The sequence below is a fragment of the Aspergillus ochraceoroseus genome, assembly GCF_002846915.1.
Source record: "Aspergillus ochraceoroseus IBT 24754 chromosome Unknown P175scaffold_7, whole genome shotgun sequence".
In the NCBI taxonomy this organism is placed as follows: domain Eukaryota; kingdom Fungi; phylum Ascomycota; class Eurotiomycetes; order Eurotiales; family Aspergillaceae; genus Aspergillus; species Aspergillus ochraceoroseus.
In genome coordinates this window covers 593,752-621,001 of record NW_024468482.1, presented here as the reverse complement: position 1 = coordinate 621,001, position 27,250 = coordinate 593,752, and the positions used below count along the sequence as shown (strand labels likewise).

Below are 27,250 nucleotides of genomic sequence, written 5' to 3'. Positions count from 1 at the left end.
CAAAACTCCGTCCTGTTTATATGATATGATGGCGTTGAACCCAATTCCTGGCTGTGTGCGTGCTCTCTCTATTCTCTATACCAGAAGAGCAGAAAAAAAAATAAGAGTAAAAATAAAAGGCAACAAAGGATGTTGAGAATCCAACCCAAACTCTTGAACCCCAATGCAATAAATGCAAATATTCCGCATATGTACTTCACGCACTGTTCTTCTTGTGGTGCAGCATCCAAGTCAGAAGGTCGACCTTGGTGACAACAGCAACAGGTCTGAGAGTTCCGGCCTCGTCCCGGTCAGTAACGACAGCGGCACTGTTCCACTCAAAGAAGCGGTTGAGAACACTCAAGGGTGTATCCAGGGTGATCTCGACAAACTTGCGATTCTTGACCTGGGGCCTGAGGGTTTCCGTTCCGGTATTGTCGGACTTGAGGTTATTAAGGCCCATATCTCTGGGATCAGTCACGACTTCCGAGATTCTACCAAAGTCGAACATGACGTCTGAAACGGGGCTTTTGCCAGTTGCACGGTTGTGTGTCAGTCGACTCAGGACGTTTCCTAGGGTGACAAGGCCCACTAGCTTCTTGCCGGAGGGAGCAAGGACAGGCAGTTGGTCGAATCCTCTGTCGCGCATAACTTCGATAGCGGTTTCGCAGGGGATATTGGAGTGAACGGTTGTAATGGGCTTCAGTCTCAGCGAGCTAACCTTCGAACCGGCGAAAGCATCCTCCTGCGTTGGAGTATGTTGTGTTGTAGATGTGGAAGTGGGCTTCGTGGGTGGCGATGGTAAGAGGCTGTTTGCGGCGAGCCAGTCATCATCGGCAAACTATGGAGAGTGTTAGATATTCGGCTTATGAGCAAAATTGCATATTTGTACGGTAATGGATATATTATTACCTTCGTAAGGTAGCTTCTGATGCTGTCGGGCATAACGACAACAACGATGTCATCCTTGTTGAATTTGTTGTCTTTGGCAGCCTGTGCCAAAGCCGCGATAGCGCTTCCACTGCTTCCACCAACAAGAAGACCCTCTTCGGCGATGAGACGGCGGGCATACTTGAAAGAGTCCTTGTCATCCGTTTTGTACCATTGGTCCACAGCGTTTCTGTCGAGCACGTCGGGAATGAAATCATACCCAATACCTTCAACTTTGTACGGTTCATTGGCATGTTCTTCGTTCAAAGCGGCTGGCAGAGCGAGAATAGAGCCCTGGGGGTCTGCGGCAATAACCTGCACATTAGGGTTATGTTTCTTGAGGCCACGAGACAAGCCGGTGATGGTTCCACCAGTTCCCGCGCCGGCAACAATCGCTTTAATGTTGCCATTTGTTTGAACCCAAATCTCCTCTGCTGTACCAAACTCATGAGCCAACGGGTTGTTCACGTTGGCGTACTGGTCTAGGATGTGCGCATTTGGAAGCTCCTTTTCGAGGCGCTTAGCAACCCCGATGTGAGACTCGGGGGAATCATATGCGGCCTCGTTCGGAGTACGGATAATTGTGGCATTGAGCGCACGTAGAACAGAAACCTTCTCTGCAGACATCTTCTCAGGAAGAGTGATGATAGTCTTATAGCCTAAAAATTTCGCGGGGATAATCAGCTGATGTTTCACGAGTTAACTCGCGCGCAATAACTAACCCTTCACAGCCGCAACAAGAGCCAATCCGATACCACTGGGACAGATCAAAGATTAGATGACGAATGACCAAAAAAAAAAAAAAACAGAACCCCGAATCACCTACGTGTTACCACTGGTAGGCTCGATCAGAGTGTCTCCCGGCTTAATTCGTCCCGATCTCTCTGCCTCCTCAATCATGCGCAACGCTATCCTATCCTTGACACTTCCTCCGGCATTGAAGTATTCAAGTTTGGCATACACAGTCGCTTCAATTCCCAGGCTCTGGGGAAGCCTATTCAGCCTCACCAGGGGGGTATTGCCGATGTGCTGAGTGATGGCATCGATGGCCACTGGCGGGATTCCTGGTTTGGTGATAGACGACATTGCGGCAGAAACTTCCTACCCGACAAGAGGAAAAAGACAAATTGAAGATAATTCCTCCTTAGACAAGAAATGTAAAGGGGATAATAAAAGTATAGAAAAAAATTGCGATGAGAATAGGTAATAGATATACCCCTGCGCCGATTCTAGCCGCTCGCCACTTTTTAGTCAGGTGGGCTGACCCGACCGAGGTTAGAAGAACTAGTTTTATAGGTACATACCAGACTTAAACACCATCTCCATCTGAACTGCCAGAGTCAATATTTAAGGGTACTGAGAGATCCACCAGGTCATTGGTAACTGTTTATTCTATACAACGCACGTCTGTGGATAGGGGGGTTTTTGGACCCCTTGTGACAGGACAACAGAGAAATATGGCAGATTCTGGGGTTTCTAGTTGCTCAAGGCAGTGTGCATGATGATCTCTTGGGCACAGTGCTCAGCAACGTCTTACTCCACCTGAAGCAGATGCTGTGTAATAGAGGATGTTCCAAAAAAAGTCAAGTACTCTGTAAGGTATTCTAATCTCACAACATTCTAGGGCTGAAGTACAGCACAGTTCTAGCTACTGATACGAGGTTTTTGCTTTTCCCAGGTGGTTCGAATTCTTTCAAAAGCCATTATTCACTGCCGTCTGACTGCTAGCTGCGGTACTACGACTCACTACAACTGCTAGAAAGGGGTCTGTAAACACTTTGTGTGTTTTTGTCCCCATCCCAGACAGGCCCTATACTCGTACTTTTCAACAGGGATCGAATTGAATAGGTCCGGAGTATCGGTATTCGGTAGCAATCGTCGCTGTGTTGCGATCATCATTCAAAAACGAGGCTGGCAAGTCTACCCATGGACCTCAAAATAACAGCATGGGAAACTTTCACACAAGATGTTCTAGGAATAATAATAATACTAATAGCATATCCTCGAGGAGCCCGCCCGAAGCATGCATCCTGCAGCAGGGGAAATCAGCCTTCGATCAATTGCACGAGTAACGAAAGTGGCCATTCAACCTCCACCTTTGACCACTCATACGGCCGTCCCTTATGTAGCCGAGCCTTGAGAAGTTGAGCCTTGAGAAGTTGAGCCAAAGTGGTTTCAAGACTGGCGCTGAGACGCCTGCCAAGGCCCGAAGGACGCGCGCATCGTGTCTTAACCCGTCAATAGTCTTGGAGGAATCAGGATGATTCCTCCCTCGCCCGTCATCACTAACTGCTCGCTAACTATTAATATTCCTCATGATTACCAGGGTGTCTAGATGTCAAAATTAAGGATGCCATTCGATTCCGGCTAACTCCCTTAAGCCCCAGAGCCCCTTGGCAGGACTCAGTTTAGTCCTGAAAGATTTTCTTAACTGTGCCACGTCTGCCAGCCCACCCCCCCCGATTTTCAGACAGCCTTCTTCGGGGTTATTTAGCCCCAGTTCAAAAGCCTGGGCATTAGATATAACTTTACTAGCCCTCTCTGGTCGAAGGAACTATCTTACATTGATTATGTTGATTTTTAGCATTCTCTTTTGAAAGTGTGCGTCTATGAATTTGCTTTTTCTTGCGGGTTGTTTGGATTTTATATTTTGCCCTTCTTCATCCCCAACTTTCCTCTGTATAATCGCACTTTCATAAACCGGCTCTTCACGAAGCTAGACTCCAAGCTTCCCCGAGTCTTTCTCGGCCTTGTAAAAATGGCACGCCCTGAAAGTCGAACCCCTTCGCTCCCTGAAGGCAACGAAAACTTGCTTATGTCGGATTTCAACCATCCTGCCGTCGTCACAGGGTATGACTCCGTACTCCCTACCCACAAAAATGAGAAAGATCTCAGCCATCGTGGGAGAATTTTTCGAATTCACACTGCTGGACAGAGTGGGCGAACCGGAATACACCCCATCTATTTCCTACAGGTGTGCTTTAGAAGCACCTGTACCCTCTCGATGATTGTCAACGTCCTCTGGCCTTTTGTCCCCGCTGCGATTGCTATTCACTTTGCCCGCCCAGCTCTTCATGTTTGGATATTTGTCTTGAATTACATCGCTATAGTTCCTTCTGCGAATTTGCTAGGCTTCGCCGGTGGTGAGCTTGCGAAGAAGCTACCCAAGGTTTTTGGTATCTTGGTGGAAACAACCCTAAGCTCAGTTGTAGAGATCGTCCTCTTTATGGTGCTGATTCATAACGATACAAATGGGAATCTCATTCCCGTCATTCAGGCTGCTATCCTGGGTTCAATTCTAGCCAACCTTCTGCTCTGTTTGGGTCTGTGCTTCTTCTTTGGTGGCCTCGGACGTGAAAACCAAGAGTTTCATGAAGCTGTCAGTGAAGTCGGCTCTGGTATATTACTGGTCGCAGGGTTTGGCCTGTTGATTCCCAGTGCCTTCTATGCGACTCTGAGTAGTAGGGTGGGATCAACCAGTTCTACCGTGAACCTTACAGAGGCAGAATTGTCCCATTCAGCATTGGTGATTAGCAGAGCTACTGCGATCATTCTTCTCGTCGCCTTCTTGATGTAAGTCTACATTCCCTGCAGCAACGGTTCAATCGGGAGAGTCGTTTCGCTCACCTCTCATCTAGGTTTCTGTTCTACAATCTTCATAGCCACCACACGATATTCGATGAGGTTCTAGAGCTCGATGAGCACCGGGATGAGGATCGTGATAAAGAGGAGAAGCGAGCCAAACTCACGCTGGTCGAGTGTCTTGTAGCTATCGCTATAGCCCTCACCTGCGTCTGCATGTCAGCCGTCTTCCTGGTTCAAGAAATTGAGCATATTGTGCATGAACAACACGTCTCAGATAATTTTATGGGTCTGATTCTTGTACCCGTGGTTGAAAAGGCAGCAGAGCACTTGACTGCAATTGATGAAGCCTGGTAAGTTTAGCATTGGGGGGGGTTTCTCTGATCAGAAAAATAGTATAAGCTGGGGAATATTTGCTGATGCTTCCTCATTCTAGGGATAACCAAATGAACTTTGCGCTTTTTCACTGCCTAGGCCCATCTATCCAGACTGCTCTCTTGAATGCGCCTCTTGCTGTCATTGTAGGCTGGTGTCTTTCTAAGGATGTCAGTCTGAACTTCGAGATCTTCATGATCGTTCTGGTGGTGCTCTCCATTCTAGTTGTCGGCAATTTCCTCCGGGATGGTAAGTCCAACTACCTTGAGGGAGGTCTCTGTGTCTTGGTCTATGTGATCATTGCCGTCGCCACCTGGTACTTCCCTCAATTGAGTGGAGGTGAATCATCTTCCTCTAGTCAGGAGGCCGAAGTGGCGGTCGCAGCTCATCGGTTTTAGCCTGCGTTCTATGTATGTGTTTTGGTGTGTTCTCCGAGAGAAGCGAGTTTTTTTTTCCTTTTGAGTCACTACAGGATCTGATCTTTGGGCGCAATATATTCCTATCACAAATTAGCAAATTATAGCGATGATAATTATAGCATAGCAATTAGACTAGATCAGTGTTGTTTAGAAGATGAGACAGATTTGGGTAAGACGCAGTCCCCATTAAAGCTCGTCAACACGTCCACCTACTACGTACTCCAGGTTGAAGCAGCATAATATCGATTTGAACCGGGGAATTCTCAACTAGAGGTTTCTTTCCAGCAATTGTTTCGGAAAATCGCGGTTGCGCAATATTGAGCTTGCCAAGGGGACCCCGTGCATATCGAGAAGATCAAAGGATGAATCTCTCAAACTTTGTCCCTCACCTTTCTCTTTATGTACACCAAGCAACCTCGAGAAGTCCGAGGCCATAATAAAAACTATGGAATCCGCACAAGATCCAGCACAAGTCCTTATGACCGCCCTTAAAGAAAGGAACATTCCAGCTAAGCGCGATGAGATCACGGCAGCTTTTTACACCGACCCCAACAACGCCAAGAATGCAGAATGGGTGAAGGAGCATCTTGACTCGAACACGCTGCTGTCGTACGAGGAGCTTTCACTGTGAGCCTTCCTTCCTTGCTTTCCTAAACGCCTAGTGTAGATGTATGCTAGGTTGAACAAAAGGCTAACTTAGCGAATTCCCTCCCAGATACTCTAAGCTTGAAAGCTCTGGTGCTCTGGCTCGTATCCTCCCCCGCGCGGATCTCGATGCAACGCGACCATTTCTGGACGAAGACATACAAAAAGCGATTGACTCTCTGAATGCGTCGACGGCAGAAATCCAAAGACAAACGGATATTTTAACTTCACAATACGATATTCTGAATCGACGGCTCAAACGGGACGAGGAACGGGAGTCAAGACAGAATCGGGAGGCTGAACGCCTACGGCGGAAACATGAAGCAGAGAGACAAAATACGGCCGCTGCGGTATGGCTTTCTCTCATGGCTGCACTTGTTTGGGTACAATGCTAAGAATGTGCATATAGTCAAGCGATTTGGCCCATGAATTGGAGATCAACCTGAAAAATGAATGCGAAAAATCCACGATGGATGGGAAGGGGATATTGTCCACTTTGACGACGCGGTTGAAAGATAACGACAAGATCCTCGCAGATATGGAGAGGCTTGCGGCAGGAGTAAAGTCCTCTGATAATGATGCTTCGATTGTGAAGCGAACATCCGAATTGAGTGCGACTCTTGCCCAATATGTCGCGGAAGAGATATACTACCGACTTGACCGACTATATCTTGAGAAGGCCCTAGACAGTCGCCAGGCCACCTCGGATGCATTAACAGACCAGGAGAATGATGCGATTTCTGGTCTTGAGGTAGAACTAGAATCTCTTTACCCAGAGATTGATGTTTTGGCTGAGATGTCCACGCAACAACAATTCGTTGAGCCTATCCTCAGGGAGCTCCAGAATCACCATGGTCAACTGCGCATTGCCTCCCATCAGAAGCTAGACTATGTAGGTTCCCCACCGGGTCTTCTTTTGACCTTGTCACTGATTTTGGAGGCAGATTTTGGAGGCGGTAACAGACATGACAGCTTCAACGGAAAGCCTTACTACGATTTTACAGGACCGTGAATCATTCTGTGCTGCTTTTGAAGCCTTTGTTTCTGCCTATCGATCGGAAATCGGCGATCAGACTCTGGAGTCGACAGCTTCACGCCGGGAGACCATGAGAAGATATTCTACCCAACAATTACTTGCGGCGCCCCAGGGCGGGAAGCGGGCTGGCCCCTTCCCTGAATCCGAGGCTCTAAGCAACGTCTTACGCCGTATAGGCCTGTCGCTTGAGGCTGTATTTCAGTCCGAAGAAAGCGACGGGGGTGTCAGCACTCTCCGCCAGGAACGGCAACACATGCTAGATGGGTTACGGAGTTATGGTATTGCCAGTGATTCGCCGCTAGTGGCTGAGTTACTTCCAACAGACAAGGCAACCCGACTTCTTACCTCCTCCTTGGAGGCAGATTCTCAGTTTACGACCTCACTCTCAAGTGTGGAGCACGAGAAGAGCCTCGTAGAGCTCGAGTCCAAGTTGAGCCGCATCCAGAAAGGGATCGAAAGGCTTAACCACGACACTGTCTATCAACGGGACAAAGCCCGAGAGAAGTTTCTAGAGAAGTGGGGATAGGAATCAAGGGCTGTATACCGCGTCTTGACTTCATGTTTTTGAATCAAATCGCTAGGGATATCTTGCCAATTCTGCCTTGCACTCCCCAAAAACGTATTGAGTGGCTAGTATGATCCGTTTAGTTACTCTGCTATGCAATATGACAGCCCGACCATCCACTCTAGCACTAAGGAAAGTATTGTGATGCCTGATCTGAGTGAAGGTATTGAGACACATAGCTCTCCATGCTGTACGAGACCAACAAGAAGAAACCTCATGTCTGATTCGATAGATGGGGCTGGTGCCACCAAGCGGCTTGATGGTGGCCAAGCAATTTTATTATAATACTTGGTGACGATGTAGCTCTGGGAAGGAATGAATTCTTTAATATCCAAGCTCTATTCTGTCTGTTTCTTATGAATTAGTTGTTTCCCTGCTAGCAATGGGATTTTCTGAGAGGCTGTTGTGAGCGAAATATAGACAGTTATAAAAGATATCACAATGTATATACAGTACACTCTACAGTACGATTATTTATTTATTTCCCATCCAAAGTCAATATACTTACTAAAAGGCATTTGACATACAAGACTGTGGCAATCTCGGGTTCCATCACATTAGTATATATACTATATAGTTAAGAGGTTTCCATCCAACAAAGGCCCCGAAATCTTCTGGAATCTTCAACAAGGCAATCTACACAGCCACAGCCTCACCAGATCCATCCAACTCTTGCTTTGTTAACGTTCACCCAAGTCCAATAAATATAAGCACCTAAGTATACTACTAACTACCTAGGAGGAACTTTCCCCTCCAATCATCTACAGTATTCTACATCCTCACATTTCTTTCCGTGCCTTTGTCCCTGCATTATTGTTAGAGACGATCTTTATATTCCACATTCACCCATTGTTGTTCATACGCCTCCTTCCTCTCTCTCCCCCCCCCCCCCCCAATCTCTTTTGTATGTCACATGTCTCTTTATTCCCGAGACCATACACATACCCACACACACCCACACCCACACCCATACACACACATATACACACACTCTCTCTCTCTCTTTGTTAATGCCCAGCTGACTCGCGCTTCTACACAATAACTTCACCCTACACTAGAGCAACTAATACAATACAAATGTGACTAAACTCATTCTACAAGCAGCCATGCATCATCATCCCTCCAGAGCATATGGCCCCATCTAGCTATCTGTGATCGTTCATGCGTCCTGTCCAGGAGGTAAATGAATAGAGCTGCTGAGCTAGGGGAGGTTGGTAGGTCATTCTTGAAGTTTCTTGTTAGAAGTAGAAGTGGTGGCTTGAAAGGGTAGTTAGTTAGTGGGTAGACAATGTAGGATGATAGAGCTAAGGCCTTTTTTTTTTTTCTTTTATTCTTTTATTCTTTTATTCTACTTGGTGTTCTTCCTTCCAGATAGTAAGTGGTATTGTATAGGTATGCACGAGGAGGTCTACCTAGGTAGGTTGTAGTGGTTGGGTGGGATATCCGATGAGGTCAGGCCGGTACCCGCCAGGTTTTTTTTTTATTTTCTTTTTTATTTTTTTCTGGTAAGGTAGAATCCAACTTGGATTGTCACTGGGAATTTCGCGTGCTCAAAAGAAGGAGGGAGAGGGGGGGGGGGTGTTGGAAGGGTTCTTTTCTTTCTCTCTCTCATTCCTACCACTATACAGGGTTGGTTTATAAAATGGGTAGGCATCCTCTTTGTATCTTTCAACATCCTTAGGAATCTTTGTTTGGCTTTGAAGTGAAGCAAGCCTTCAAGGAATTTGTATTGTCTTTCTTTCTGCTTCTTGTTCTCCCGGCTCCACAACGTTGTTGAGAGCCCTGAAAGAAAAGTTTCAGGTTCTTACAGCGCCTCTATACAGATTCCCCATCAGGCGCTTTGGACCCATGACTTCGACCACATGTTCTTCATTCATGATATATTTCACTGGGGATTCTCCGTCACCACAAGTCAAATAGATCAAGGGATTCTTCATTTTTGTTAGCTTCTATTATGTGGAGTCTTTGTTTCCTTTTGTTGTTAGCCCTTTGTTCGAGTATTGCACGCTTTCGAAAGAGAAAGAAGAGACAGAGAGGAAGTGTTTCATATTCGACCTGGACAAGCACCTGGATTTGTCATATATTTAAACTCGAGGCCCATCCCACCTACCGAGACTGTTCGTGTGCTTATCAGATATCCTATCCTTCCTTGCCATCGTGTGGACTTGACCGATCCTGCGACACTTCACGAAGTTGCGAGATAAAGGGTGCTCTGACTTTTCGAGACCTACACGAACGTATTTTCAATGGAGATTCGAAGGAGAAAGATTATTCGCCGATATGTGTACGGTGGCATGCGGACAACATGCAAGCGTAACGATACTCAAGAGCAAGACGAATTGTACCACCCACGGTATGTGTTGCCCAGGGATTCCGAGGAGCTGGACTCGCCGACATACCGCATGATCGAGACAAGGGAGCCCTTGAGCTCAAGGAGGAGCTTGAGTAACCTGTGGAGGCTGCGATCATCGCCAACTCGGAGTCAACCGTTCAGAATGTACTTGCCATTCATGAGACAGGCGACAGTGTCCGAAGAGGACATGGACATCACTGAGCGGGAGCCAAGAGGCCGCCGGGCATCTCCACGTTTGTTTGTGGTAGATTCTCCTGGCGAGATACGACATGTTTGGCCCCGGAGTGAGAGAACGCGGTCGCCCTCCCCACGGATTCGCTCCATTTCTCCACGGTCAAGATCTCTCAGCTTCCACAGAGACACAGCGATAACCATGGAAGATGCAAGAGAGCCGCGTTCATTAGAGCGACCAAAAGGTCCTAGACCGCCACGGGAGCGGACACCGGTTGTTGAGCGTGAGCCAATCCGGCGGAAACCACGCCAAAGCCCAGCGCGGACCGCGGAGGTTCGCCAGTCTCCAAACCGCAGTAGGGAGCGCAGCAGGAGCTCGGGTCGACAAGTTCGCTTTTCACAGGAGGTCGAGTATGAAGAAAGTAGAAACCGACCGCGTGGGCGACATGGGATTCGCCAGCCCGACAGTCGTGAAGTTCAAGGGCAAATACGCCGTGATATTTTCGGTCGAACAACGGCGGCCACCTCCGATATCAGTGACAGGGCGAGTCTTCGGTCATTATCGCCAAGCAGGACAGCATACTGGAGAGCCAGGTCTCCATGGCCTAGCCGACTAGCAGATACCGACAGAGCAAATAAACATAGCAGCCGTAGATCAGAGAACGTTCGACCGCGCGCGAGAATCATCCGGGACGGAAACCGTGAACTTTCAGAAGCAGAGGAGCGCATTCATGCCGCGGCTCGGAGACGAGGAAGCCGGGGAAACTTTCTTTACAACTTTGTGACACACTCTCGTTCGCGGCAGAAGCGTCGAGCAAACCATGCCCGGGGGTTCATCTCTGAAGATGAAATTACGCTCCGCCGAAGACGGTTTCGACGATATAGCTGTCGCTGCTGATAAAAGCAAACCCAAGCTCTATTGCTTTAGCGGGCTCTCCCATTGTAGATTGCATTTCATTTGTTTCATTTGCTTCGTTTGTCTTCTTTTCTCATTTCTCTAGAAGTCTTTCATTCATAGAATTTCTTTGGTCCTTGTTTTAGTTGGATGGTGGGATGGAAAGGTGTGTCTTGTCTGGTTGGAGTCTTGACATTAATTTCGGGCTATATCTGTCAAAATGGCACGAATAACGTGATCTGGTATCTAAACAGGTGTTCAATAATCAATCCCTTTTAGTTAGTAAACTCAAGCAATGAAAGATTGTGGTTGTGTAGTCATGGGTTCTAAAGACATGGAGGTAGATTCCAGAGAGTGGAAGAGAGAAGGATAGAATGAGGCCTGGGAGCTTGGCTGAAAGAAGCGTCGGGCGAAAGAATGCCCGATCAACCACTTCGACTCGAGTTCAAGTCATCAGATTACTTGCTTGTCTTCAGCATCATCCACCATGACCTTGGTAAAATGAGGTGGTGTCGGTGGTTTGATTCTATTAGGCTGTTCCAGCATATCTGTCTCCTACAAAAGGGTTTCTCCGTTTCTTGAAAGACATCTCTCGACCAGGTGCTCCTATATAGCCCAACTGTGGGTATTGTTCAATGAAAATCCGTGGATGGGAGCGCTAACAAGATTCGATTCTATTAGTTTGCCTAATATATCAGCTACCTACCGACGAAATTCTGTACTTTGATGAATTGGATCCTTTAGTCCCTTCTTCACCCGCGGTTAATTTGCTTATCGTTCCCTCCCCGCTTAAATTTCTCAGTCTCCCATCGCTTCTCGCTTCTTCTTCCTCTTTTCATCCCCTGTCTATCGGTGTGCGAGACATTTTTAACTCGCTCGGGTTTAGACTGTACGGGAAAAATATATTCATACTCAGGGCATAGTCCGACCATGCCCCTCTCACCCAAGAGGCCTCTATCCACCTATAGGTATAGGTGTGCGTTTCGCATCATTAGCTTTACTCTGCCGATTGGTTGCTACTTTTCGCAATGAACGGTGGGGAGGCCGTGGATAGACCTCAGGACCTGCCTGAAAATGCGGATACCCAACAGGCATCGGGGTTAGTTCCCCCCCCCAAGGATGCGGAACTCGACCCCAGCATCGACTTCACAACCGACGTATTTGACGTTTCTCCCGATACGGCTCTGGAACTCTTGTGCGTCACCATTGATAAACTTGCAGCGCAGAGGCGGAGTTCCCAAGGACCTGGTGCTCTCCGCGGAGACAGAGGGGGAGACGGCATATCGAGTGGGGAGGAAACACCGACGAGAATTACGGAATTGCATTTCACGCCAGCAAGCGACGATGACCTAGGTCGCGATGTGATGCAACAGTCTGTCCTGACCAAGAGATTTCTCTCCAAGCGAGAACCACCCATACCCATTAAAGAGTACTTGCTGCGGCTCCATCGCTACTGTCCGATGTCTACCGCCGTCTATCTTGCTGCAAGCCTGTATCTCACCAGAATGGCTGGCATTGATGGAATTATATCCGTAAACCGGAAGAACATGCATCGTCTCGTACTCGCCAGCCTGCGCGTGGCGATGAAGACACTGGAGGATCTCAGCTATTCCCATAGTCGGGTTGCCAAAGTTGGAGGAGTGACCGAACGGGAGCTGTCGAGGCTGGAGATCAGCTTCTGCTTTCTCGCAGATTTTGAGTTACGTGTGGACAATCAGATGCTCGTCGACCAAGCCAGGCTTTTGCAATGGAACATAGCTCTAGGGGGTAAGTCCAATCAGAGCCAGACCTAAGAACACACTACCCAGGATCAGCGTGTTCGATGAATTGGTAAAAGAAACTCGTTGGAGCTCCACATTTGGAGATTTTTCGCGTCCGAATAGTGCGCTCATTGCTCCTCCTCCTCCTCCTCATGTTTTTGTACTGTCGGATTATTTTTTGGATACCTCTCTGTATTTCGATGCACATTAATTCTTCACCCCGAAAATGATTTGCTGTTGTGGTATACCTACGAAAACAACGCGGCTGCCTAAAGATTTGTCCAGTCGCCAAACTCGGTTCGTGTTCAATCCGCTCAGTAATGAGATGATATCTTCTTGCCCACACGAGCGTCCGAAACAGGCGCAGTAGATCTCTTGAAAGAATTAAATTTAGATTATAAAGCTCTTCATTGGCAGATTCACTAGTTCCCGAGGCGCAATTGATGATGGAGAAGTGTCTGGGTGGCTGTACCTAGGTAGCGTGTCCGACTGCTCCGATTGTCAAGCAACGTAATTGATCGATCAGTTTTGCCTGGCTTTTCAACACTTTGTCAGGTTCAGGCATTGGTCTTTTTTTCTTCTCCCCTTTTTACTCTCCTTTTATATTTCCTCTGATTGTCGCAACCGTTGGGTCTTAGCATTGTTGCATTTAAAATTGGGTTGTTCCTGAACTCTCCGCCATGTTTCTTTAGTTAGGCTCTGTCGTCTGCTTAGTTACCGCCGAACGTTCCTCCGCCCCGTATTTGCATCGCTGCCACGCCTCTGCTTTCTCTTTCTTCGCCCTCATCTTCATCCAGGAGACTATTTTAAACCCGCGATCGTCTCTCCCCTCGAAGCATTCCCCCCAGACCGGAGACGAACATGTCCTCTGGGGTTTCAGCGACGGGGCCCCAGGCCGGTAGCAGTGCTACCTCTGCTGGCCTAGGCTCGAGTCCGCCTTCTGCACCCAGTGGTAAAAGCGCCGCTACACCTCCGAAAATTGCTCACGAAGACGTGTCAGTCGAAATGAAGACTTTGAAACCGGAGCGCAGTCCAGTCAAGGGTTCAATTCCGCTAGGAGAAGATATCATGCAGATTGCCCGAATAGGGGAGATCCCAGTCATGCAGAAGATGTTTGACGACAAAAAGTTTACGGCCAACCACAGAGATGAGGAAGGAATTACTCCATTGCACGTGTGTATCACCTTTCTTAAGGGAAGGAGAGAAGTGAGCAATGAGTGCTGACTTGATTATTCTTATTTCTAGTGGGCCGCGATCAACAACCAGTATGCGATGTGCAAGTTCCTGATAGATAACGGAGCCGACGTGAACGCCAAAGGAGGAGAGTCAGTTGCTACTCCCGCGATGTGGGCGGCTCAACGATGCCATTATTATATCGTCCACCTACTACTCCGGAACGGCGCCGACCCCCTTCTTACTGACGTCCAAGGGTATAATATCCTTCATCTGGCTACGATCGATGGAAATGCGTTCCTGCTTGTGCTCCTCCTACACCAAGAAATCCCGGTGGACGTTACCGACCAGCAGGGCCACACAGGTCTGATGTGGGCGGCTTACAAAGGGTATCCCGCTTGCGTGGACTTATTCCTGCGATGGGGTGCGAACGTAAACGCCGTCGATGATGGTGGACTCACACCTCTCCATTGGGCTTTAGTTAAGGGGTCGTTACCGTGTGTTCAAAAAATTCTTGAATACGGTGCAGATCGGTCTGCGAAGACAAGGGAGGGCAAAACAGCCGCTGCGGTAGCGCAGGAGATGAACACAACTCATGTCTGGTACCGTGCCCTGAATGAATGTGGCTACGGCTTCGATGGAAACAAGAAGGTTCTGCCCATGGGCTTGACTTCCTGGGTGCGAGACAAGAACATCATGTCCAAATATTTCTTTCTATGGCCTTTCTTTTTGATCTTTGTGGTGCTATGGATCCTCAGCAACTTGGTGATATATGCCGCTATTCCGCTAGCGATTGTGGCGGTGTTTGGGTTGCAGTGGGTAGCCCAGAAGGCTGCGAGTCAAGGTCCATCGGAGTATAGGGTACTGCAGAAAACGGTCTGTTCGACTCATGCAGCGGTTTTCCCTAATAGTTTTGCTGATGAACCGATTTTTAGCCCTTCTTGTCCGGTGTTTTTGCAGGTTCACTATTTTGGGTATTTATCAGATATCTACTTTACGTGCTTCCAGGTACGTTTTTGATATATCTTCCCGAAATCGGATGCTGATTTCTCAATTTAGCAACATATTCCTCGTCTCCTATCCTGAATATTAGCTTCGCGGTTCTCTTCTCCCTAACGACCTACTTTTATTTCTTCGCGATGGTCACGGATCCTGGATACGTGCCGAAACTTGGAAGTAGAAACCAACAAAGAACTGTGATTGCGGAGCTGTTTGAGCAGTGGAAATTCGACGAGGAGAACTTTTGTGTTTATTGCATGGTCCGGAAGCCACTTCGCAGCAAGCATTGCCGACGCTGTGTCCGATGTGTTTCGAAGCACGACCAGTAAGTTCCCTTTACACAGCTGAATGTCATGAGACTAAGTGATTTAGTCATTGTCCCTGGATCGACAATTGTGTTGGTGCGAATAACTTACGCCATTTCGTTCTGTACATTATCTGCTTGGAAATCAGTATTATTCTATTTTTACGCTTAACCTTTAATTGTGAGTACCATCAACTCTTAAAATGCGATTTTGGCTCCTGACCGAGACGATCAGATATCAATATTTTGCCTGCCCCGGCTGAACCGAAATGCAACATCTTGAATGATCAGATCTGTGATTTCGTCCTTCGCGACACCTTTACCCTACTTCTTAATTTTTGGGCCTCTATCCAGCTGGTCTGGGTTACCATGCTTTGCGCCGTCCAATTGGTTCAAATATCACGGAACCAGACCACGTACGAGAACATGCGAGGGCATTCCATTGATCGAAGCTACCCTAGCTCGCGTGCTTTTGCCTCTGCTGTCGCTGCGGGAACAACCTCTCTTGATGCGGCGGGTCTCTCGGCTTCCGGCCAGGGTCCAAATCCGGCGTTACCTCACGGTGGCCACTCGCACGGGCGGAGGAAAGGCTGCCTGAAACAGTGGTCATCTCTTCTTGGTATCGATGCATTCTTCGCAACGGCGCGGGACGGGTTACGGGACGGCCCACGGGCTGCGCGACCCAAAAACCCATTCTCACGCGGCGTTGTTACGAATTGTCGGGATTTCTGGTGTGATTCAGCACCATTGTTTGGAAAACGAGAGCCCGGGTCTGCCATGCTTGGTGGTGAAGTCGTCAACTACCACCGGATGTACGAGACTCCATTGAGAATTCACAGCGGCGGTGGGTATAGGAGCGTGGCAAACGACGAAGAGATGGTTTGAGTTATGGTTTCTCTGATAATAGATTTTGGTTTGGTGTGGTTTTTTTTTTTTTTTGTTTTACCATTTTTTGGGCTGGTCTTCGAGTGCGATATAATGGAATATCGGGTGAAGCTCGATTTATGTCCGGTTTAGTTACGACTAGTTCTCCTGTATAATGTTTGCATACCGAGCTACCTTGGTTGTTCAGTAGATATTATTTAGCATTAACATAATTTGAATGTGAGATATGTTGGGTGAATGTATTCAAATCTCAGTGTCCCCAGATGAAGTCCTACATGAATAAAATAAAGCTAACGACCAGCACGGATTTAGAGTACATATGTACTTGTACTACAGGTAGGCTGCTGCTGCTGCTGCCCCTAAGTAGCCAGGTAGCTGCGTACTAAACAGGACAAAAGTCAGTGCATCCACGCATGCATGCATGCATGCCAATATTCTAGAATCCAACCACAAACAAAAGGATGCAGGAGAGAAGCAAGTAGGACGATATTGGTGCCTGTTCCTGATCCGACAACTAGGTAAGGTAGATATACTTTCCTACTATAGATCACTGCTTTGCTGCTCGTTGCAGTTACATCTGACTGACTACCCAAGTCAGCATCTGAAGTCTCAAGGTAGGCAGCGTCCGTATACCAAAGCTAGCGAACTAAAACTACTAATTTAACAGTGGTTAAGTGAGATGGATGAGTAGTGCTATATTCTGGTATATATATATATGTATGTATGTATGTATGTATATACCTGGGATGGGATTTGAAAGATCCGATATCGCTATTACGGCAGCTGGAGGATAACGGTATTACCATTGTGGTATTTTCATTTCAATTCTCACTCTTCCTGGCCTGCACAGGGCTAGTTTTATTTTGCTACTACTACTCCATACCTAACGTACTACCAGCAACCAATGAGAGAGAGAGAGAGAGAGAGAGAGAGAGAGAGAGAGAGAGTACAGACTTACTTCTGAAGACCTCTCTCTCCCGCTCTCTCTACTCAGCCGTAGTTATAGCAGCACTACGTATATGGTACAGTACGTACTCGACATACCGAGTCCAATATAAGATGAGACGGACCACACTACATAACTACCGCTAGTCCTACTCCAGTCGCAGGCCGTAATGCAAGTAAGTGTAGTTGTGCTCCCCGTATTATCGTAAGTAATAGTTAGTTAGATAACTAACTACTACTAAGTGACGTGTTTCCCTAGTCGCTTTAGTCACAGCATCCATCCACACTTGGAAACTAGTACTATGTACTACTGTGCAGAGCAGCACTAGTAGGATTCGGATTCCTAGGACCCAAACCAGCCAAGACGTGGAAACACGGAAACCACCCGTGGATATGTGGATGATAATCTAGCTCTGGACTCTCAACCAGGGCTTCCTTTTTTACGTAGTGTATGTACGCTGGAGTGCCGTTGGGATCCCATACGAGTAACTGAACTGCTCCGTAGAGAGGACTGGTTCTGATTGATTAGGGTAAGGGTACGAGGACTATTATCCACCTATCTCGGAAGCACGTGGAGGTTGTACTGACTTCCAGTGATCCGAGAACATTTCCTTCTGCTGCGTGTTGTGTTGTGCTACTACATGGTCGTAGGAGCAGGAGTAGTTTCAAGTCTCCATAGAGTTTACTGTAGGAGAGTACCGAGCGAGGTAGGACCTGCCGTCGCCGGGCTAGTTACTAGTAGTTACTAGTAACTAGTCAGTACTCCGTATGGTCTGACTGATTACTTTACTCCTGAGAACTGAAGCAGCCCAGCCTCTCGACATTGTTGACTGACGAACTTAATGTTCTAAAGAAGGGGCCGTAACAGGATTTAATTTCCTAAGGGCTTGGTATTGTGGAGCCTGCCAAATTATCAATCAATAATCAATCAGTTACTTAATCAATCTGATAATCTGTCCCGCTTTCTCCGAGTTGAGTCCAAAGGATTCATTCTCGGTAAAACAGTCATTCGGTGGGTAGATACTGTCGGAAAGGGAAAATCTGAATACTTAGGACATAACCATATACTGTATATATATATATATATGTATGCATATGTGCTCGTACTAATTATGGTACCAACTACCAGGTAAGGCACTCTTGGTAGACTGCAGATCCAACCAACAAAGTACATACCTACTACCTACATAGGTACAGTAGTACTGTGGACCTTGTACATGTAGTGTATGTACCTGTATTGAAAATTGCAAAGCAAAGAAAAGACCAAAAAAAAAACTCTTCTCATCTTGGCATCTACTCCAAGAACAAAATGAACGAAAAAAAAAAAAAAAAGAAAGAAAAAGGAAAGAAAAATCGGAAAGACGGATGGATGGATGGATATCAATCGCAGGCGGAACAAGTGTGGGATGGCGCCATCAGATAACGAGTGAAAATTTTTATCTGATCAGATTATCAGAGACACCCAAACACGCTATTTTTTTCCCACCTACCGACCTACCTACCTTACCTACGTAGGACTCCGTATTGATGGATTGATGGATACTGTTTTGTCTCTCTCAGGAGACTATTGGCGAACTGTTGATTAGTGAGTGCCATTTTATGTTCCGGTAATTTCTTTTCTCGGGGTCCATACGAATCATCGCTTCACTGATGGGTAACTACTCCGTAGGATCTTCATCAGCAACAGCCCGTTTCGATATTGTCCTTGGCGTATGCATGGTATTTGGGCGCTGGAATCCTGGTGGGTGGGTCGGGCCGGCTAATAAATCATGGTCTGCAGAAGTGAGCAAGAGTAATACCGAGTAGGTACGTACGTTTCTTTCCCGAAAAAAAAAAAAAAAAAAAAAGGCTGGATGAAATAAAGAAATCATTATAGGAGTGAATAAACTAAGTCTGCACATTTCTCGGCCTCGTCTATCAAAATGGAATCAATCAAATCGCACGCGCATAGGGGGGTAAATAGTATAGGAACCATATGGAGTAGGTATATATGACAGAATAACAAGAAAAAAATATAAACATCCCGACCAATAAATAAAAAACAAGAAAAAAAAAAAAATACAGAGAGTACGAAATATTCCCCTGGCTAGTTTTAGGTCTTTCTCTCTCTCTCTCTCTCTCCATTCCCCGGTGGGTGTATCCAGCGCAATCATTACTACTATGTTAGAGCATTAACCAAGCGGGGGCCTCGATCCAGCCTTTTATTTTTCTCTCTCTTTTTTTTTTTTCCCACTTTGGTATTTCTCTTACAGCATAGCACGGAATCTGGTGTCCGGCACCGCCGCGCTTTCCAGCTGTTCTCCAAAGATCGATTCCACCATCTCTCCACCTCGCGCGGCCAAAACGGAAAGTAGACTGTCGCTTAGTCCATGTGTCTGCTCATTGCAACCTTGCAACCAGATTCCGGCCTCCGAGCTGACCTTGCTCCGGTCCATTTCAACCTGGTAGGTTCGGGTCGGGGTCCACCGATCCTGCCCCGCCGGTCGCAGGTGCTGCACCTGGCTGAGAAGCTGCTCGTGGGCGTTGCGGAAGTAGCCTGTCGCCACCATGAGCGCATCCACCTCCAGAACCTCCTTGCCGTCGCCGACAATGCTGTCATTGCCCTCCTTCACGGCCTTGACATGAACCCGCATTCGGCTCTTGGGTCCATGATGTTCGATGCGGGTGATCTTGCGGCCGGGGAGGATACGGTGCTGCCATTGGGTCTCGTCAGGGTTCTTGACGCGCTGGAGATACATATCGTTGAAGATTTCCTCGATCAGTTCGAGTCGGACAACGCTGTAGTTCGTAGCTTTGTCAGCCTTGAGGGAACGCTGTCGTTCCTCGGTAGACATCCCGTAGAACTTGTCGACTCGCTCAGGGTTGAAGAGCTCATTCACGCTAGGGTTATCAGCTACCGTAAGAAAGGAAAAAAAAAAAGGGGGGGGGAGGGGGGATTGGATCCTGAAAAAGGAAACTTACAAAGGAGAGTCATCGCTAGGTCGCATAGCGGTATCCCTCATAATAAGAGTGGTTCGTGAGTTAGGGTAGCGTTTCTGGAGGTTCTGGAAGATCTCAGCGGCACTCTGGCCGCTTCCCAGGACGGCAATGTTGTAGGGTTCCTGAGTATCCTTGAGCAAGGCCGGTAGAGTCGTGCAGTACTTGGAGGAATGCATGATTCGGGGGTCCTGAGGTAGCTCTGCTGGGAGTTTCGCGGTTCCTCCAATTGCCACCACGACCTTGCGCGCATTTCGGGAGGTGACCTCGCCGGTTTCCACATTTCGGGATCGCACGGTGAAGTAGTCCACCACCGAGTTGCTCTGGTCCATCTTCCCCGGGACCACCTCGATGACCTCCTCTCCATAGGACACGATATCGGAGAATTGCTGTGCACACCACCGCATGTAGTCTTCAAACTCCAACCGAGCCGGGAGGAAGGTGCCCAGATTGGTGAAGTGGATCAGGCGGTCCTTCCGGTGAAGGTAATTGAGGAAGGTGAAGCTACTCCGGGGGTCACGGAGGGTCGCTAGATCTTTAATGAACGAAATCTGCATTTTCGCACCAGGAACCAGCATGCCAGAGTGCCATGCGAACTGTTTCTGGCGCTCCACGAAGCAAACCTTGGGCTGCCAGTCGGAAGTCGGGGCAGAGCTGTTCAGACGCGGATCCAGGGAATCGTGCAACGCAATTGCAATTGCTAGTGACGCAGGTCCAAACCCCACACAGAGGAGATCGTGAAGCTCATCCTGAGGAGTTGGTCTCAACCGCTGGGGGTCGCGCTGCTGTGTAAGAGGCATCTTGCGATAGCTCTGGAAGCCAATCTCCGGCTTCCGCTCCACGGGTTCCATTGAAGCAAAATATAAAAAAGAAAGTCTATAGGAGAGTATAAAAGATACACGAAGGGAAAAAGGATATAGCCTCGAGATCTAAAATTGAAGAGAAAATAAAAAATTGAAAAAAAAAAAAACCAGAGGGGATATTCTTGAGTTAAGATCTTTGGAGACAGATGAAGGGAACCAACCAGTTATATATGTCTAGGGAGGGAAGAAACGTCGAGGAACAGGGACGACTAGAGCTCGAAAATAATCCATGATTTAATAATGAAAAATAAATAAATTGAAAAATGAAAATTTCCAACCCGAAAACAAAACACCGACAGTACAAGAATAACGCAACGGATCCAGGTGGTGGTTCTTCTTCTGACAGCGGGCCGTGAATGGCGTACTTGATAGTCCATTGGTTCCACCAGCAGAGGGAAAATGACGAAAGATGGTTTAATACCATTATGATTATTCTGGTGGTTCGATGGGGAGAGTGAGGGTAGTAGGGAAAGTCTCTGATACCTGTTCAATCAGGGCTTTATGCATGGAGAAACTCGTACTAGTTACTATGGGCTTTTTAGACTCCTCCTCCTCCCACACCACTCGTAGTCACAAAGTATAAAACTGGCAAAATAAAGAATTCGGTTGATGACGTCCGTAGAGTTTCACTTTCAAAGGCATTGTGCCGAAGACACGCCACCAGAGAGAGAGAGAGAGCGAGAGCGAGAGAGATGCAGGTTCCACTGCCGTCGGTTTGAAGCGAAGATGGAGCTCATCTAGAAGACCAAGTGTTCAAGAATCCGCAGAAAAAGCCATCTGGAGGGGGAGATTTCGGCCAGAGCCCCGCAGTCTGAACAGTTTCCCCCCCCCCCTGCTCTTGCTTGACCTTTCTGGTCGGTGATACGTGCAGGTGGGATGATGGACGCTTAGATTAGATCCGCTCTCGCCCGATGTCGGGAAAAGAACGCTAAAGCTTTCGTGACTAACCAATGCAATTGCTCAGTGGTAGGCAATAATAATAATAATTGTGGAGACTGGGCTCACGGAGGGTATTCAGATGCTCAATGTGTGAGTGAGGTATTCTGGATGTAACTGGGCAGTCACTTACATGTCTAGAAATACACCACCGGAACCTCCTCGCTTGTGCCTCTTCTTTCTTCTTTCGGGTGGAGAGGAGGATATCGTCCAGGTTAGTTCAACGGACTGCTTCATAAATACCCACGTTCCCATGCCAGGCCTAATATGATGGGCAACGGCGGGGTAAACTCGTCCAGGCATGAAAGACGGGTTGACGGAGGGAAGAAGATGCGTCCCTGCTTTCTTCGATGCATAAGTGGAACTCAACCTTTTGATACTGGGATTCATTTGCTTTTGTCTCTTACCCTCTATTCTGCCCGGTTATATGTTTCATTTCCTAGTCCCAGGATGCCCGGCAGAGTGTTTCTTCACCTATCACCGAATCATAACTATGTACAGTGTGCACACTCTTACTCACATAGAGGCTAATCAAAGTTCTCCACTTTTAGGTATTTGCTTCATTCTCATCCTGAGCTTGGGTATTCCTACCTATTTCTGAGGGACGTGGTTTGGAGAAGGGATCTTGGTTTCATGGCTCTCTGGCTTTCTCTCCTCTATTACCACTGAGATCCCAGTCCCATTTACTGTGTTTCCTTTTGATTCCTCCCCAGGTTTGTTATTGAATTTATAATCTACTAACCCCTCAGACAAAAAAAAAAAGAGCTCTAGTGGGGAGATCTGAGACTTCGAGATACCAGCCAGAATTAGGAAAAAGAATAAGATAGACAGTTTACCCTGAGAATTTAAGCAGGTGTGATACTCGATAGTTTCGCCCAGGTTAATACCAAGCCATCACTTTCCGTATACGGATAAAGGTGCAGAGTGAAATAGAATATTTGGAGATAGAAGGGAAAGAAACCCACTCAGTAACCTCCCATTTTGATGGTCATCTTACTCACTGCCTCGTCTTCTCGCTATTCATTCAGTCCGTAGAACGGATGCTCAGCGTTTTCAGGTGGGTTCTGCCTACGCTGTACAGAGTACCTACTGAGGGTTAGGAGCTAAGGCTGCATCTTGCATCTTAGCCAACCAAGATGCAGACATTTATAATCAGATCGAAGCAAACGCCCTGCCTGCTGCTCGGGAAAATCAATTGACGAGGGGTAAGGCATGCGAGGATAAACTTAGATCTCAGCAGCGTCAGGGCTGCCCCATCAAACGTGCCTTGAATCGGCCACATCGGGTCTCTCTACGGAACCCAAAGAGAACTTTATCGCGGATAGTACAACTGGTTCAGTTTGCAGATAACATTCTTCGCACCTATAGGAATGAGATCGGATTTCAAGGTTTTTGCCGAAGCAATGAACTCGACATAGGACCTCATATATCACGCCTAGCATGAGGGTATATCGCACCCTGGCCCATGAAGCAAAAATCATGATTGCTCTACCCACATCTGCAATACATGGATGAAGGCTGTACCCCAGTTTTGAAGTCTGCTCCTTTAAAGGGGGAAGACTATAGCAGGATACCCTTACTACTTGCAGGTTGGATCTTAGGATCGTGTCCATGAGCGTATGTCAAAAGAATACAATATTCCGAAGAACTTATTACATATTGCTTGATTCTCCTTGACTATCGACCCTTTGAGGCCATGGCCATACTGTATAGGTTTTGAGCTAGATAAATAAATGTCAAGTCCTTGATTGAGTGTCGTTCACTGACTCTAGATCTTGCTTGCAGCTGGTTGAAAGACATCCCCCTAATATTCCTCCTAGTATGGATATCAATTTGCCATAATCATAAGTAGCGAGTGGGCAGCATTTAGAGAGAGTTTTGTGCTTCTTGAGAAGCCTCTACAAACCATGAGTTAGGAACAAGTACATTTTGCATCAAAAACTACGTTGAAAACTCTTCCTGGTCTCACTTCTACCAGCGATGATCCTGACAGACTACTACAAAACCACACATGTCTAGAATTACGATCATCAAAGCCATCTCACGACTTCTAGGGAATAATAGGTAGAGCCACGGAATTCCTATATATTCTCACCCCTCTCCTGCCTTCGAGTCAATCCTCACTACAAATGCCTCATGCCGTCCATCTTGAGAGCCTTTTTCATCACGTTAGCCCTTGCTGCGAGAAGTCTTTGTTTTTTGCTTTGTGCCTGCAGACTATTATGTGACTTGAGTTCGGTTCAGTATTTGGCTTGACATATTCATCCGCGAGTTCTGGCAGGACTAGAGAATCAACCAGAAGTGTCCCAGCAGTGGTATTCCCTTGCTTCCTGTCATGAATGACATATTCAAGCCTACTGGAATCAAGAAGAAACATGAAGCTCTTGATTGAACGACTGTTTGCCATCCGTGTGGTTTGCTTAGTTACTTTTTCGACTCAGACTCACACAAGAACTTTCAACTGCCTGCCACTCGTATACAAGCAGTCAAGTTCCTTCCGGTCATTTCCTCTTAATTTTTTTTGTTCTGGATACGGAGGGAAACGGGGGGTACCTTAGCCGCTGCTTATTCCAAGTCAATGCCAGCAACAACCTTGGAAGATTATCCATCCATCCTTCTTAGGGTTATCATCCTGCAAGGGTTCACGATATTCGAAAATGCTGCTTGCCGGTCTACATAGTTAGTTACGACTTTCGGCACATTAGGTAACCCAATGCAAATCGCAGAAGACATTCATTCTCCCCACCAATCAACCCAGATCCCAGATAGGATAGTGGCACCGTTGTATCGGCCACAAAACCGGATTCCAGCTGGGTAAATAGATTCCAATCCCGTGCAGGAGGGTGCAACTCAACCCCAGCCACTTCTTCGGTAGGGTGACCTGTCATATCCAGCCGACAGCCGACAGTCTTCCTAGGAGATTAGATTCCGGCATCTACTTCCTCTGTAGGCAGGAGACGGATCCCAGGGAAGAGGAAGAAAAATCCGCTCCAATCTACTCCGTACGTTGATGGATATCGACTAGTTATGAAGTGAGATTAAGATGCGGTGTAAGGGCGACAATGGAGTAAATGTGCCAAATACGTGTACATTCTACTAGACCAAAGTAACTATAAACATTCAAAGTTTATGTATGCCTGCATGCATGGACAGAGCAATTAACTACCTAGGTAGTATCTTTAATCATTATCTTGGCTATCAGACTAACTATCTACCAACTACGAGTACCCGGTTACTACTCCGTCCTAGTGATTGACTGACTAGTTAGCCAGTTACTTGGTGGTCTTTTTTAAGGTTGAATTGGATCTCGATAGATTGGTTCTGGAATCAAGGGTGAACCGAGTCAATACTGGCGATCTGCTTAATTATTGAATTGTAGTGATATAGAAAAGGCGAATGAGGTAAATTTCACCAGACACAAATGTGTTTTGTTCCTAGACTTATGTAAAATATATACTACTACTACTACTACATATATATATACACACATGGGGATGAATATATTATGGGCATATAAATGGGCTGAACCCCAGCACAGCACAGTTTTACAACAGTATATGTAAACCAGCCAAATAGAGGACGGAAGATCATGGAAGAGCCTCAGGTGTATAAACAGACAGTCCTGTATAGAGCGGCACGCAGGACTCCGTGCAGCAGCGAGATGACCAAAAATCCGGATTGATTATCAAGGGATGGTTAGAGCAGCCGATCAAGATGACGATATTTTGGACACGTCGAGAATGCGCCACACGTGGAACTGAGGGGTTGGACCATGCATGTACTCCTTCTCCTACTACTGCTTTTACTTGTAGTACTGTTAGTACCTAGTACCTAGTAGTTGTAGAATATCACACACGACACGTTGTCCTGTAGGTATACAACTAACTACGTGGGAATCCATACTACAAACCGGGTAACTTTCAGGCTGGGATTGTCCCCTGTCGATGAATGTCTTGAGAACCTTTTACTATTACTATTACTATTACTATTATTATTATTATTATTTACTTATTATATTTTGGGTTATTGGAAAGGTTCGAACCTAATTATGGGAAGATGAGGCTACTAGTAGGATTATCATACTATCAGGCCGATGTTGAGTGACTAAGGTATAAACAGTGGCGAGTAAACAATAATCGGTAATATGTACTCTGTATCAGTAATAAATTTGGAGCACATGCAAGGGTGAATTCAGATCAACCCCCCCGCGTGTCTTATCAATATTATCGATAGGGTATTGTATGGTCTTTCCATCTACTCTGCACTGCCAGTGTGGTAGTAGGACTATGAACCAACCTGACATTTCCATCATGGTCCTAATCGAAAGATTTGGGATAGAGAAGAGTAAATGAACTCTATAGTACTATAGTAGTAGTATTTCCTTAAGTCCTTAAGGTATCCTGCTATCCGTACACGTATAAATAACAGTATGTTTGTATGTTTTGTATCGTATGATCGAGAAAAATAAAAATGACGCGTGAGGGTGACCGCACTAAACCCAAAACAGCCCCGAGTCAACAACAAACGACGCGACAATTGCGCGTGCGAAAAGAACCGCATCGAAGTCCCGCCTGGGGATTGGCCACTCACTCACTCTTACAACCAACGAAAGGCCTGTGAGCGCCATGTTGGATGTCACTCAGGCACAAAGTGTCACCTTTTTTTTTTGATCCTAAAAGAGACCCCTTTCGTATCTCTCTCCATGTGGCGATAACCTCCCCTTTCATCCACCTAGGCTCGACTAATTATTCTCTCTTATACCTCAACTTCCTATCCAAAGTTTAACCACCACCATCCACCCCTCCTCCCCGAATCAGCACACTCGTAAGGGAAATAAATTCCTCTGGCGATTTTCTCCAGTGAGGGCTTGCGTGCCTCTGCATACCGCAACTTCCGTTCCATCGGCAGCAGCCCCTCTTCCTATCCATCCATCCGTTCATCCCTTCCTTCGTCTGGCCTTGTCTTCGATTATTCCCTCTTCGCGTGGCTGTCTGGCCGGTTCTTTTTTTGGAGGGGGGCAAGCCTCAAACTATCAACCCCTTGCGCGCCTGTTCGCCGGTGTCTGCCTGAACCGCCCCGTTCATCCCGGGTTTTAAAGAAAGGGAGACGGAAGGGAGACACAGACAGACAGACAGACTGCTGGCTGCTTCTCTCCTGCGATCGAATCCTATTCGCCTCCTCTCTGCAACAGCCGCCGCTGTTGCTTCCTCCTCGCGCATCGGAAATTGTCGCGGGTCTTGCTGGGTTTCCTGGAGTTTCACCTTGTCCTCGCCACGCCTGTTCTCATCCTCACTCGCTCCTGCATCTTCGCGTCGCGCCTGCCTGTTTTGACGTTTTTTGTTGACATCCTGAAACATTCCTTATCGATCCAGTTTCGTCCGAATCGCTGCAAAGACGAGACGGTGTTTCAAGCGCGTGGCTGGGTGATTGGGTTGCTCGGAGGTCCCTCTCACTCATCA

At 47.1% G+C, this 27,250-nt stretch overlaps 8 protein-coding genes across 8 annotated transcripts; 5 read left to right on the top strand and 3 right to left on the bottom strand.

Moving 5' to 3' along the window:
• Positions 1-196: 196 nt before the first annotated feature.
• On the bottom strand, positions 197-1,995 carry P175DRAFT_0495004 (cystathionine beta-synthase CYS4; the record flags this gene model as incomplete). Its single annotated transcript, XM_040896047.1, has 4 exons — positions 197-820; positions 892-1,568; positions 1,632-1,666; positions 1,736-1,995. 4 exons carry the CDS (start codon positions 1,993-1,995, stop codon positions 197-199), a joined length of 1,596 nt encoding a protein of 531 aa, XP_040750035.1.
• Positions 1,996-3,667: 1,672 nt separating this feature from the next.
• Positions 3,668-5,264, top strand: P175DRAFT_0442732 (hydrogen/calcium exchanger domain-containing protein; the record flags this gene model as incomplete). Its single annotated transcript, XM_040894134.1, has 3 exons — positions 3,668-4,482; positions 4,548-4,844; positions 4,928-5,264. The coding sequence occupies 3 exons, from the start codon at positions 3,668-3,670 to the stop codon at positions 5,262-5,264; spliced, it is 1,449 nt and encodes a 482-aa protein (XP_040750034.1).
• A 466-nt stretch (positions 5,265-5,730) lies between these two features.
• On the top strand, positions 5,731-7,492 carry P175DRAFT_0443309 (uncharacterized protein; the record flags this gene model as incomplete). The annotated part of the gene is made up of 4 exons (XM_040894175.1): positions 5,731-5,912; positions 6,001-6,280; positions 6,340-6,822; positions 6,875-7,492. 4 exons carry the CDS (start codon positions 5,731-5,733, stop codon positions 7,490-7,492), a joined length of 1,563 nt encoding a protein of 520 aa, XP_040750033.1.
• Positions 7,493-9,777: 2,285 nt separating this feature from the next.
• Positions 9,778-10,953, top strand: P175DRAFT_0534385 (putative RNA binding protein; the record flags this gene model as incomplete). Its single annotated transcript, XM_040900138.1, has 1 exon — positions 9,778-10,953. One exon carries the CDS (start codon positions 9,778-9,780, stop codon positions 10,951-10,953), a length of 1,176 nt encoding a protein of 391 aa, XP_040750032.1.
• Positions 10,954-11,978: 1,025 nt separating this feature from the next.
• Positions 11,979-12,743, top strand: P175DRAFT_0442168 (putative cyclin-dependent protein kinase complex component; the record flags this gene model as incomplete). The annotated part of the gene is made up of 1 exon (XM_040894110.1): positions 11,979-12,743. One exon carries the CDS (start codon positions 11,979-11,981, stop codon positions 12,741-12,743), a length of 765 nt encoding a protein of 254 aa, XP_040750031.1.
• A 1,178-nt stretch (positions 12,744-13,921) lies between these two features.
• P175DRAFT_0325434 (ankyrin repeat domain-containing DHHC palmitoyltransferase family protein) lies at positions 13,922-16,319 on the top strand. The gene is made up of 5 exons (XM_040892844.1): positions 13,922-14,759; positions 14,819-14,891; positions 14,943-15,207; positions 15,255-15,367; positions 15,422-16,319. The coding sequence occupies exons 1-5, from the start codon at positions 13,983-13,985 to the stop codon at positions 16,069-16,071; spliced, it is 1,878 nt and encodes a 625-aa protein (XP_040750030.1). The 5' UTR covers positions 13,922-13,982; the 3' UTR covers positions 16,072-16,319.
• A 2,572-nt stretch (positions 16,320-18,891) lies between these two features.
• On the bottom strand, positions 18,892-20,962 carry P175DRAFT_0463389 (uncharacterized protein). The gene is made up of 2 exons (XM_040894815.1): positions 19,978-20,962; positions 18,892-19,896 (listed from the first exon to the last, which is right to left on the bottom strand). Exons 1-2 carry the CDS (start codon positions 20,841-20,843, stop codon positions 19,263-19,265), a joined length of 1,500 nt encoding a protein of 499 aa, XP_040750029.1. The 5' UTR covers positions 20,844-20,962; the 3' UTR covers positions 18,892-19,262.
• A 5,853-nt stretch (positions 20,963-26,815) lies between these two features.
• On the bottom strand, positions 26,816-27,148 carry P175DRAFT_0534381 (uncharacterized protein; the record flags this gene model as incomplete). The annotated part of the gene is made up of 1 exon (XM_040900137.1): positions 26,816-27,148. One exon carries the CDS (start codon positions 27,146-27,148, stop codon positions 26,816-26,818), a length of 333 nt encoding a protein of 110 aa, XP_040750028.1.
• Positions 27,149-27,250: the final 102 nt, after the last annotated feature.